Raw genomic sequence first — 14,217 nt, forward strand, 5'->3', positions numbered from 1 at the left:
TGTATTTCTTTTGAAAACTTTTGACTGTGACTATTTCTTTTGAGCAATTATTTTTTCACCCGAGCCGCACGTCTCAGCGACGTGTAGCCCATTACATATACCTATTCTATTCACTTAAACTACTCGATTATATTAATTCAAAATATTAAAACACTCATCAACACAAATATCACACAACATAAACATTCGGACGACAAGTTACACATAAATAACTACACAGTAGCTTACAGCCGATTGACAAGTCAAGAAGTAACTAACCGTCGGATTCACTAATATCTTAAAATCTTCTCTTCGCACTTAAATCTAGGGGGTACGCACTCCTTAGCGTCAGCCGGGGGGGAGCTGCTGCACCAGCGGACATACACCGGGAGGTATGCACGGTTAAACGACACAGGACGAGGAACCGATCGTGTTTCCCAACCGGCCGCTCGACTCGGTCGAGGTCGAGCGGTCTCCGGCTCCGGCGCCCGCCGTCCGGCCGGGACGACGCCCCATAATCTCAATGTCGGTATACAGTCTTTACTATCACACTGCGGCAAGATCGCGGCTCGGTGGGCGCGGGCGGCGCGCGGCGGCGCTCACGTCTCGAACTCGCTGCCGTCGTCGACGACCTGGAGGTAGGCGGTGTCGCGCCGCCGCTCACGGTCGCTGTCGTCGCCGCTGTCGCTGCGGTAGGCGTCGTTGGTCTCGTCGAGCGAGTCGTCGGGGTATATGAGCGAGTTCTTGCGGTCGCCGGCGAGCTTCGCGCCGCCGATGCCGTGCATCTTCCCCGTGAGCTTCTGCCCGAATTCCCGGATCTTGTCCGACTGCGCCTTGATGAACGTAGACTTGGCGGTGTACTCGTCCGAGTTCTCGGACTCCGTGCCGCTCAGGGGGATCTCGCAGGGCGCGTAGATGTCGTCCTTGTTCCTCTGCATGCTCGATTTCTCATCGTCCATCCAAATGTTCGTTTTGAAGTTGAACCTGTTCTGGCGGTCCCGGGGCGTCCTCAGGACGACGCGGAAGGTGGAGATGTACGCGGAGAGCAGGACGAACAGGACGCCGGTGACCAGGCTGCCGTACAGGATGGCCGACTCCAGGATGGGCAGGGCGTTCAGGTACAGGGTGCACTTTGTCTCCATGCTCGGGGCGAGAGACGCCAGTTTCTGAAAATAAAAAAGTATGTACTTCACATACATTTGATTCGATATACAGACAAATAAAACTTGATAATAACAATTAAAACAATAAGTATGTTATATAAACATTTTTTTCTAGTTACGTTACTTCTGATTTAATAAACTACTAAAGATACTTACGATATCAAACCAGAGCAGCGGCAGGTAAAGGTTTGAGAAACCTTTCGTGTTCTCGATGCTGTCGATGTTTCCAATGGCCATGTTAATTTGAATTTTGGCACTCAGATCCATGGGGAAACCGGATTTTGGATTAATGTATAACCTGCAAACAGTAAAAATCATGTGATAGGAAATCGATAAGAAATCTTATTATTATGACTTAATTATGTAATTTGGCATAAATAGAATTTTAAGGGCACCTAAACTTAAATGCAACAAAACTTCACTCTATATTTACCTCGTCTCATGCTGCTCTCGATTCGGTGTCAGTCCTTCGACCTTCTCGAACAGAATATCGTCTCCCTTGTAGAAGTGGGGGTAGGACAGGGCGATGGGGAAGCCGTAGTAGCAGTCCGTTACGTCTATAAGACCTTCAGGTAAGCACTTGCCTGTAACAAACAATATATTGATTTAACTTCTGTTGATGTAGAACTTTTCAAACCCAAAGTAACTGCTAAGGTCAATAGCGAGAGACGTGACACTGAACTACATAGCGTGCCAGGTTTAATACGAGGGTGCGCGTGTGGGAGGAAGACAATCTGTGCAGTGTGCAGCCTGCGTATAATGACTGCGTCGTCTATGTTAGTGTCGGAGTCTGTGAATTGACCTGGCAATCATTTTGCTGACCGAGTCTTTCCTGGGTATGCTTTTTGCAGCTGGCGGAGCCACGGGCGACCGCTATAATGAATATAAATCAAAACTGCTGAATCGATTTTAATAATTTTTTCAGTGGCTATTTATATTTTGTACCCGTGCTAAGCCGGGACGGGTCGCTAGTGGTTTAATAAAATTAACCACGATAATAATGAGACACCCACCTTCCCTACAGAAGCATTTGTTCTCCTCGATGTGTTTGCCGTTGTCCAACATGTGCTCGGGGAAGGTGAACTTATAAACCTCGATGCCATTCTTCACTCCCTCGCCTGTTCTGATCTGAAATTATAAAAAGTCATTAAAATAAAATTACAGTAAACACGTATGCTACAAAATCAATGAGAAACAGTATTTCCAGATAGAAGAAGCAATAATTTCGACACTCACCAAGGGCGCGGCTCTGCAAAGACTCTTCCTGAAGAAGAGAACGGTTTCGTTCTCCCCGATGTCTCCCTTGAACTTGGTGCCGTCGGAGGCGTTCTGGACGTTGGAGCAGTGCTTGCCCTCCCACTGCGGCAGGTCGGTGGAGCCCCGGTACGTGTCGATCAGCCCGGAGTAAGACGGGTTCGTCTCGCCCGTGTAGATGGTCTCGTAGTCGCCCTCAAAGTCGTACATCTGTAAACGAGTTGGAGTAAATATTGTGCGTTCTATCAAGTGTTCAAGTATTGTAATCTACTATAGTTGGGTCGAGCCTTCAAGGGTTGTAGCTCGGCAAGACTATCTACAATATATTAGACAGCATTACATGTATAATATGGCATTACACTATGTTTTTCATAAGGCTTATTATAAGAATCTGACTCGATCAATGTTGTCAATCCAGGTAGTTTGTCGATAAAGCCGTGGTAAATCTCGATTATTACTAACAATAAGCAACAAGTTGAGATAACTATTCCGAAAACCATTATTAAGAACTTAATAATTAACAAAACTTGTTCACATTCCGAGTGGAATCAAGGCCAGAGCCTGTTATTTGAAATCACAACCGCGCGGTTGTAATTTGGCATTCAAGATTCGATATTTTAATCGCTTTGGCGCTACAATACTTCGCGGCTTGGCGGATCTTTAGATTTTATCTGCTATTGTTTTAATTATTACCTGTTGTTAATTAGCATATTAGCTTTATTTTATTAACTATTAGCAGGATAGCATCATACAAAACCCATAGGCATATAAAAAATTTCCGTAACTTTTGTACATAATATACCTAGGTAGGTACCTAGGCATTAGGTCCTTATTAAGAATATAATATTATGCTGAAATTAGCCGGGCTAAATAGCTACTACTACAAGCTTACGTCCATGTTCCAGGTTACTTAGCTTAACCTTTAAAAACTAAAGCCGATTTACAAACAGCTTTAAAAACTAAAAATATACCGAACAAAGACACATTTGAATTGAGTTTTTCTCGTTAAAATTTATTTTTATTACCTATTGGCTATTGGATATTGGCCTAATCTTTATTCTGCATAAAATATGCAAATAATAATAATAACGACACATTTCTAATAAATTTTAACTAGATCCTTTAAAAACAGGTTTTAAAATTTGCAGACACTAAAATTCACTGCGATGCAGAACGGTTTGATTTAGAATCAGCAAGCCGGATTGAGGCTCGGAATTTACCGAATTCGTTTCAGTTTCCTTTTTGAGTATGAATAAATACAACTCTGCCCATTTTCAGCAAACAATGCATTTTAAGGTCACGTACAAATGTATGAAAAAGATTTTCACCATCACTTGTGTCCTTAGGTCTCCCACATATAACTGCGAATAAGCATCGCAATGTCATTTTTATTATGAGTTTTGTCACAGATAATTCGCAGTTTTGTGTGGGAGCCCTATAGGTCATAAAATAGTATATAAATGTCGGCGAAATCTTAATAGGTACCGTTTAATTAAGGGTGAGTGATCGTTAATTTAACGATGCCTATCGAGATATCACCGACGTCATGCTACCACGGCGACCGGTGAACACGGTCACTACCGCAGGCAACAACTTACCCGATCAATGAGGCCGAGCTTGTCGAAGTAGATCCAGCCGGGCATGAAGCTGTGTCCGAGCGACATGAGCTTGGACTCGTGGCCCATCATGAACTCGCGCGCCGTCATCTTCAGCAGCGGCCGGCTGTTGGTGAGCCGCACCAGGTTGTTGAGGCCGAAGCGCGTGATGAAGTCCTTCTGGGCCGTCACGTGGGCGATACTCTGGAATGGTGAGGGATCCTTAGCTTGCTAGTTCGGTTGTTCATGAACTTTTGTAATTGGTAGGTATAAAAGCCGCGAATGGCACAAGACATAACATGTACTATCAGAAAAGTTCATTCCTAGGCAGATGGCGGACCTAAGTAATTTGGTCGCGTTATGTCAAATCCAGGCGACAGATCACAATTAACTTTGAATTGACATGATCCACCAAATGACGTTGGTCTGTCAACTGCCTATAAATGATTTTATTCGATCGTACTTAAGTAAGTAAAAGTAATTTAGTTTCAAAAATTTACAATGTACTATGAGAGAAGTTGATTGCTATGCAAATCGGGGACCTAAGTAGTTTGGTTGCGTTATGTCAAACCCAGCTGACAGATCACAATTAACATTGAATTGACATATTCGACCAAATAACGTTGTCTGTCAATTGCATATGAATCAACTTCCTCGATGGTACAATATACACTATACATATAATAAAGCCCCTTTTATTCATACAAAGCAATACACTAGATTACGCGTTATTGATTACTGATCATGCAGGTGATAATATTTTGACAACATAGCAACATGGACTGATACCGGTACTCTGAAATCTCATTAAAGAATTATCACGTGAAAACTAAATGACTCAAAAAGCGCCTAGATCCCACATCTCCGAGACAGCCTGAGAAACGAACCTCGATTCGAGGTACGAAGATTGGGCCCCTCCCGCCAGAGATACAGTTCCCAATAACCTTTCTCTATGATTCGTGTAACCTTTCTCTTTAATCAGTCGAAACTCGCACCGCTGGGTGAGGTCTTTAAACTTAATTTTTTATTTTATTTTTATTTTTATTTTCTTAGGAAAACTTACAGCTACATAATAATAACTATAACTAAAACTATTACAAAACTGAGAGCCAATAACAAGTTTCCACTAATAAATATAAATAGTAACTAAAGCAAAGTGAAAATTAAGCTCTGCATGGCAAGAACTCAAAAGTTGACTTAAATTTAGAACAATAAAATTATTTGTATACTTAGTATAGATTAACTTGCGCTAAATAATAATAAGGTTGGTAATATATATATATATATATATATATATATATATATATATATATATATATATATATATATATATATATATATATATATATATATATATATATACATACATTAACCTTACACTGATAAAAGTATGATGTAACTGCTAATATAATTCTTGCTCATATTAAACAAATAGCTGTATTTTATGTTTTATTGATACTAATAAATCTATCAATTCGTTAACATTTTTAGCAGGATATTGCTAGCTCCTAATGAACTGATTAGATCGATTGATCTACCGCACGATCGTACACTGGCTCAATTCATAGCTGGATCTAGCTACTTTTAGTTATAATTTAACATTGTTCGGTACGGATCGGATTTGGTCGTATCGGATCGTGTCATCGGATTTGGAGCTTGATTATAATACCTGCCATATAGCTTCGGTCACACTCTCACAACTCACACAATATTATCAAGAGAATAGCCTGCGATCTAAACAACATTCGCAGCTTGAAAATCCTTTTAAGAGTCTTTTTTTTCTCATAAACCCGAAACTAATTTGATTTTAATAACGAAATATAAATCCAATCAGCTTCGCGATTTAAACCTGTATTTCACCACATTTGAAGACCTGCAGGGTGAGTCATGATTCGTTCGACACGGATTCAGAAACTTTTCATTCATTAGTCAAAGCCTAGCCCGGTGAGCGTTTATTGGTTGTCGCACGATGAAGTTTCCGAATCCGAGTCGAATTACGCATTGTGAATCAGGGCCCAGTTAGAAAGGAAGGCATGTGGTGGAGTGGAATACCGGCGTAAGGCCCATATTTGAAGTAGGTTAGGTACTGACCAGCAGCGCGATGTGCGGCATGTACAGGATGTCGTCCTCGCGGTGTCCCTCCGACATCTCCTCGTCCCACACGAGCGGGTGACGCGGGATCGCCGACAGCGTGCCGTTCTCGTTGAACGTCACATTAGAGTGTTCCAGCAGCTCCCTGTGAACACCGCGATTGTTTAACTAAGTGCCGATGAAGAGAATAGAAGTTGATGAAGTTCGATGTCAAAATTGTTTTCAAGGGTGGTGCAGAAGCACCTGATCTGATAGACGTGTTGATCTCATGTCGATCTCACTACATCTTTCTATAGTATACAATAACACAGTCTTCTTGTTTTGTGCAGACACTTGCATATAAAAAAATCTGTGTCACGAGGACGGACGTTGAAGGCATTAAATAATAACTTTAAATTATTTCTTAAAGTTCTAAGCTATAATATGTACCTATTATTCTCCTCCTCATTCCGACAAATATTGCGAGTCTGTGCTTTTTTTCACCTACTATGCTTTAGAAATTTCCTTTTTATCATAAAAACGGAATTATTACCTATAGACATAAGGCCCGACCTCGGCCAGCTTGAGCTTGGAGTCGCGGCCGGCCATGTAGTCATCGGCGTTGGTGACGTTGAACAGATACACCTTCGTGTACAGGTTCACGTCGGGCTTGCGCCACAGCTCGTAGATCTCGCCACCGTCACCCAATACTATTTTCTGGAAACCAATGGAATCATTATTATTCCAATATGGACCTACGGCTTGACCTAGACGGCTTATCCATATAAATCTATACATTGCCACGCGCCACCGCATTTCGAGACGGAAGCCTTAATTTTTTACTGTTATCATGTTAACGCATGCCAGAGAAATAAAACAAGTACTAAACTCCTAAATCACGACCCTCTGGTCTGGTGCAGACTAGTGATAACAATACGTCCACCGATTTTCATTTCAATATTATGAAGAGCAAAGAAACATTCATATCATTATATTTTATTTAATTATTTTGTTATATTTTAACTTAATATGTCATATTAGGCAGCCGACTAAAATTAAACAAAAAAAAAACAGTAAGAAAAAACGCTCATAAATTTATCCCCTGTTAAAAAGTTCAACGCGCGTGCAGCGTAACTTGGAAAATAAAAAAAGCTAAATTGTGATCGCGTTGGTAGCAGTAAATTATTCACCAATATCACGAATGTATATTATAAACATAAATTTTATTCGTCTAGACATAAATTATTATTAATTTTGACACATTTGAGTTTCAGGTTTCCTCAAGGAAACTGCGAAAAGAACATCCAGGATCGCTTAGAATATGCTCTGGGGGGTGAGCCAAAATCTTTCCGTTTTCGCTTCGTCATAAAATCGCCGATGAAAATGTATGGAATTGACATAAGCGTTCGTTAATATGACGTTGACGTTCGACTCGTCTTATGTCAATTCCATACATTTTGATCGGCGATTCTTTAACGAAGCGAAAACGAAGAAAAAGTTTCGGCTAAATACCCAGGACATGCTGCTCAAACGAGCATTGATTCTATAAATAATAGTTGGGAAAACATCCATACTAACTAATATTATAAATTCGACGTGTCTGTCAGTTACCTCTTCACGCCTAAACCGCTGAACCGATTTCACCAAGGTATAGAGATACTTTGAGTCCCGGGAAAGGATATAGGATATTTTTATCCGGAAAAAAATGTACGGTACCCACGCGATAAATGAATTTTGGCGCAACGGAGTTGCAGGCGTTATCTAGTGTAATAAATATTGATTAGAATGAAACCCAACAAAATATGGATAGCCGTGGTTTATTTTTATCGTTAAATAAACCAGTTCGGTTCTCCGGGCCGACTCCGACATGACACATAAATTGTATTAAAGTCGGATCCGGTTGAGCTCCAATACATTATTTGCTTTATTATGTTCTTAATATACGATTTAATAATTATATCACAGGGGTAAAAACGTGACAAAACATCAGCTGCAACAGTATACTTTAAACCCACGTACCTACTTTTATATTTAAGGAGGTATTTACATATAATTTTAAAATGTAGCCAATTAAATTACCAACTTTCATTTGGGCTTGAGAATACGTGCACAATATATTTATTTAGATTTGTTATGTTTCTTTTTACAAAACACAAACAGCAAATCCAAATATAAAATAGCCTATTATAAAATACAAAATGCATACTTGTATGAGCCCCCTATATTGCATTTCGTTGTGAAAGTAGCAGCGCTGAAAGAGAAACTTTTTTTTCACATTTGTATGGCAAAATTCATGACGCGAGGAGCGTGCGCACATACAAATCACAGAGAAAATTTTGCTTTTTCAGCGCTGCTACTTTCACAGTCAAATCTATATAACGGACACATACACACCCTAAAGCATTATCACTTAGTATTGTTACACCTTATATACATAAAAAATAAGCACAAATCAACTTACATAATTGAATATGAGATCGTATGGGTGGACGAACTGCACGAAGAGCGCCGTGCCCAGCGCCACCAGACCCATCGCCAGGAATATGAAAGAGCCTGCAAACAAAAACACCATCACAATGTGCCCGACGGGTATATTGCCCCATACCCTTGAATTATGTCTACGGATCGATTCAGACGGCAACGCGACGCATTTCTAAGAGCCAGTCCACACGGCGCGTTGCGTCAGCGTTGCGTCGAAGCAGCGCTGCCGTTGCCTCGTTTTACATACAAATAATTAATAACCATGGTGTTCACTCAGTACGCTGCGTCGTCGCAACGCACGCATGACGGAAAGCAGCCCCTGAGAGAAGCGGGAGGGGGTGTTGACGTGACTGCTTCGTACACGCGTCAAACGGCAGCGCTGCGTCGACGCAACGCTCCGTGTGCGTCCGTCACGCAATTATTGATAATAATTGCGGACGTCATGCAAGTCTGTCAATTCAATACAAATTTTGCATCCACCGCCACGCCTCGGGCGGTCTGAATTGACCCTAAAATGTGCCCGACGTTGATATATTGCCCCATACCGTTGAATAACGCCTAATAACAAGGGAATATTAAAGAACCCTTTATCGTAATAAAAGGGTTCGCTCTTTCATCTTGGAAATTTTTAAGTCGATAAAAAGCGAGCTTTAAAAAATCATCAATACTTAAATATTTTTTTTTAATTTAAAATATATAGAAAATGTAGAATCATTAACATTCAAGAAATTTAAGAAATAAGAGTACCTACTTAGAATGGATTAGATGTTCTGTGACAAGTGTTTTTTCACATGGGGAAAGGTTAAACAATTTCCAACTCCGGAAAGCTCACGGTCGGTCACATACCTACTCCGTACTACACAGTGTATATTTTATATATTTTTTTAAGAATAAGGATGATTTGTTGTTAAGGATGTTATTTTGTTTGTTTTCTTTAAGTTTCTGTATTCCGTTTCCGCAATACTTACTGTACTCAACTCCCCCATAGGACAGGCCTCGACTAGTTTGGGGGACCGTTATTTGTTAAAATGTTTGTAAAATTATCATGGTGTATACAATTTTTGTATTTGTATTAATTAAAGCGGCCTTTATATGTATGTTGGGCCACGATGGACAATAAAATTCCACTACGAATGTAAACGGGAGCATAATATATTCATTATTCATCTATGATTGCCGATCGTGGGCAATCATAGACGAATATTATGCGTCGGTTACGTACACAAAGGGAAAAACGGGACTTGTCCGTCTGTCCATTTGTCTGTCTCCAGGGTCAAGAGTCACTAGTTTCAAAAATTCAGTCTAGCTGACTTCTGAATATTTACAGATTGGGTGTTATTGTGGTATAGACTCGAATGAGGTCAATTACCTTTGATATTAAAACCTAAGTTTTTATTAATTCAACTAGGCCAAAACCCGTTATCACAAATGAGTTTATAATGTACCTCACGACGATGCTTAGGTTCCAAATATTACGTAATAATTAATAATAATCATGGAGGTAAACATCTGTTTCACCTATGATCACGTACAATGCATTGGCAGTCATAATTATATATTCAATTGTTTGGGTATGCATTTTTCTGAAATCTTAGATACAATAGATAATTTAAAATTATAATGAATCATAAAATATGTATTATGTTGTTAAATATTTGTTTATATATTGTGTATATTAAAATATCTGAGACAGCCTCTTCCGCTAAATTCGTTCTCGTATGTTCTTCAGGAGAGCTCTAATATTGAAATTAGTTTATCTTGTTTCTGTAATTTACAAAACTAGCGCCCGTCTCGTTAACCAATTCACACCAAATAATACGATTATAATAATTATATAATTAACATTTATATCCTACATATTATGTAACAAAGATGTCGGTAGGTATAGGTTTTACGATATAGCATACCTAATATCATTTTATCTGCGAAAATGTACATACATGTCTCCATACCGAAGTTAATAATTTTTGAGTTTAATTATTTATACCAGGACCAGTAATATTACTAAATTTTTATATTTAAAAGTATGGACATGTTTTACAAAATATATGCTTATTTATTTGTAAAACATGTTACACTGTGTCCATACTGCGAAGCACTTCTTTAACTCGTGTGAAACAAAAGAATTACTTAATTGTAATACCTCCGCTGTTTTTGCAGACTTAAATAGTGAACACTTAAATTATATTTTTGTTTAAATGACGCTGCGGGAATCCCCAGTTTTGCTGAAATTCCACTATTGTACCTAATTAATATGATTTGTATCGCACGTAATTGTTGTGGAATATTTTTCTTATTGTTCTGCGTATTTCAAACAATAACAATTGTAAACTATTTTACTTTTTTGCTTTTTAAACAGTTATGAGTTTTTTTGTCGAGTTGTGGTAAGCCTGACTCTAAAATCATTCTAAAAAGGCCACAAAGTCGCGCTGATCGCTCGCTGACCGTCGGCCACGCGTTATTCAAAAACGCTTTCAAGAATTTAGTACATCTCGGGTCAGCGAGTGTCAAAATCAATTGTTCTAATGCTGATGGTGATAGTGATTATGTAAATAATTATATAAGCGCCGTAAAAATATACAGCCGGCGCACACCTCCAGCGCGCAGCGGCCGTGCGGGGAGGTGGCCAGCGTCCAAGTTCTAGGTCAGGAGCTAAGGTCTCGGTCAGATGTGTCGGATGAGACCGCTTAAAGTAGGTACTTACACGCAACACCGACAACCGAGTTCAATCCCCATCTGTATTGTGATCTAACTATGTATATTCTGTTTTACTTTGACCGTACTTTCGCCCGCGATAAATAAAGGACTTACACGTAATCTTGACGATTTGTATGACACTCGTAAGCTAGATTCATTTCTATCAGTAAAAGAATTTTCAAAATCAGTTCAATAGATTCAGATGATCAGAGTTCAGACAGATTAAAATAACACGTAAAGGTCACGATAATGACACAATGAAAATATCAAAAAACCAAAAAAGTTCCGCAGTGCCAGCAAAAAATGAACAGTTACATTACGATACAGACTTTTTATATCGGAGTGATGAATTAAACTTAGTTATTAGTAGTGGAAACGTACGCGATTCATAATAATACTACACAGTTTAGTGATGCGCGTTAACACGTATCGATTATTACGTTTATTTTATGAAAGACCGAGTGGATTTTAAGGGTAAATTTAATAATTGATGATTACAACGTTATTTCTGAACTTTTTGGGAATGTTTCAGATTTTCAATCTATTGAATATTTTTGTTACAAAATTTGAGGGAATCTTGTTTCTTAACGAGGTATTATTTGCGATTTAAGAGATTTAAACATATTTTAATCTGTTAAGGAAATAAAACATAATTGTTATATTTAATATGATCTTTGCGATTAAGAACTCGTTTTTAGCATAAATTGTAATAGAAACAACCGATCGTTAGCTCTCGGATGGAAACATCGTATTTTAATAATATCATAAATATCGTTTTTCTATAAAGTCGCACCATAAAATATATGCTACAAAAACTTAATATATTTTAACAAACAGGTTAATCTACTTGTCGCATTGTCAGAAAAAAATATTGATATTTTATGAGTATTTACGACTTCAATGAAAGGTATTATACCTTACCTTTGTCATATTATGTTACATCAAATCTACGAATAATAAAAACTAAGGAATCGTAACTCCCATACTATTACCGTTTTAAATTTGGTTCCTTTTGATTTGTCATGTAACGTCAGCCTAGTACCGCTCAAGATCACCTAAATATTACAATTTGCAAATGTATTGAAATGTGTAGTCTAAGGTACACTTTTTTGACAAGTATAATGGGGATTGTCCATTTTTTTTAAATTTTGCTCATTACAAAAACATTTCGAGGAATAAGGTCAGTGATCGTTTTTCTGTATATAAAAGAAAAAAATACCCATTAGTTACTTATATTTTTGAACAAATATGTTTAACCTTAGTTTGACCTTCAATGGCGTTAAATTAGCAATAAATTCGACCAACATTATGTTTCGAACTTTTGGTAAGCTTCTCGTATCAGCTTTCACATAATGAGAACTTGCATTTGACGAACCAGCCATTATAAATAAGATTGAAAGGAAATTTAAGACATTACAGAGGTCAATTAGCCGCCGATGATGACGTCAGAGCGAAACTTTAAAAATTTATTGAGAAAAAACTAGCCAAAGAATTTCAAAATTATTTAATTTATATTCTTAAAATACCCTATTTTAACGAAAAAAAATATAAAAAGTACATGTGATTTTTTTTGGACAATGCCCATTGTGGAGCATGTTTTTTGACGGAGTTACTTTACCTTAGTTTTTATTATTTGTAGCATCAAATTAATCGATATCGACATTTGCATAGGGTTGTCGATAACCGTACCGACGTCATTTACTACGGAGAATTTTGACGTAGTATAGTAACAAGGTTGAATGATTTATTTCTTGTGATGTAGGAATTTTAAATTGCAATTAACCGGTTTTACTCTATGTTTGTCATGTTCAACATGCGGTACTTATTTCATTGGAAAAATTACTTTGTGATGCTTTAGCGTTAAGATGTGATTACTCATAACTACACTGTAATCGCCATTTATTGCAGCCGGTTTTTCCAAAACTATATAGATATTGAGCTGACATTCGCACAGACAGGTGCAAAAACCGGCCAAGTACGTGTCGGGCCACGCGCAAAATAGGGTTCCGTAATACCGCTAATTTTTGATTGCTCAATGACAAGACATAATATAACATGTTTTACACTACTAACAACATCATCTCAGTTACGTTTAAAGGAATTTGAGCGAAAAGTTCCTTTATACTTCGCCGAATATTTTTTTTAATTGATCAACTAATACTCAATAACTTATGAAGTCTTCTTAGCCGTGATAGTTTTCCATTTAAATTCAGCATATTTCCTACTCTCGTGAATTTTTTCACATTTCTAGAAGCAACCGTGTAGCTGGAAGAAGGTACACTGGACTCTAACGATTTCTTCCATTTAAAAACTTCATATTTCACAAATGGATCCCTGAATCGGAAAATGAAAATGAATATTTTTAAAAAACCTATCCAACTACACTCCACACGGTGAGGTGGGCGCGAAAAAAAATTCATCCCCGCTTGATGTGTAGGGGAGGTCCCATAAAAAATGTATTTTTAAGACTTTATATCCCATTTTGTCAGTACCATTAATATAATGTGCATTCATGCTGAATTACAGCTTTGTAGTTTCTATAGTCTCTGAGCAAACCGTGGACAGACAGACGGACAGAGGGACGGACATACCGAAACTGTAAGGGTTCCTTGTTGACTACGGAACCCTAAAAAGTCTTAAAATTTTAGGCTGGTATAAATAGTCAGTACTCAAGATGCATCTCGGTCTCAAGACACGGTTCAGGCTCTGTGATTGGTTGGCTGTCAAAATTTGGACCAATCACAGAGCCGAACCGCATCTTGAGACCGGGTCGCATCTTAAGTTCTGACTATTTTACCGGCCTTAGACACCAACAAATGAGCGCAAATACTGCTCACTGCAGACATAATGGGAGCATTTGTATTACACGTAAACGTAATTTCAAAGACACTTTTTCGAGCTTATTCCAGCAACAACTCTGTCTAGGATACTTTTAAATAGGACAATACCTATAATGGACAGTGCTTCCACCCAAATTA

General features: G+C 38.3%; 1 protein-coding gene across 2 annotated transcripts in view; it reads right to left on the bottom strand.

The window, feature by feature from the left end:
* Positions 1 to 14,217, bottom strand: part of LOC121726838 (scavenger receptor class B member 1-like) — a 101,622-nt gene continuing 87,405 nt past the window's right edge. For both annotated transcript variants that reach the window (XM_042114411.1, XM_042114410.1), the window contains 9 exons: positions 8,523 to 8,614; positions 6,615 to 6,778; positions 6,083 to 6,227; positions 3,995 to 4,195; positions 2,379 to 2,606; positions 2,156 to 2,270; positions 1,576 to 1,726; positions 1,299 to 1,440; positions 1 to 1,145 (listed from right to left, as the gene is read on the bottom strand). In XM_042114411.1, coding sequence (XP_041970345.1) covers positions 579 to 1,145; positions 1,299 to 1,440; positions 1,576 to 1,726; positions 2,156 to 2,270; positions 2,379 to 2,606; positions 3,995 to 4,195; positions 6,083 to 6,227; positions 6,615 to 6,778; positions 8,523 to 8,614 — 1,805 coding nt within the window. In that variant the 3' untranslated portion in view covers positions 1 to 578. The remainder of the gene's footprint in view (positions 1,146 to 1,298; positions 1,441 to 1,575; positions 1,727 to 2,155; positions 2,271 to 2,378; positions 2,607 to 3,994; positions 4,196 to 6,082; positions 6,228 to 6,614; positions 6,779 to 8,522; positions 8,615 to 14,217) is intronic.

Source organism: Aricia agestis, chromosome 5 (genome assembly GCF_905147365.1).
Source record: "Aricia agestis chromosome 5, ilAriAges1.1, whole genome shotgun sequence".
Classification (NCBI taxonomy): Eukaryota; Metazoa; Arthropoda; class Insecta; order Lepidoptera; family Lycaenidae; genus Aricia; species Aricia agestis.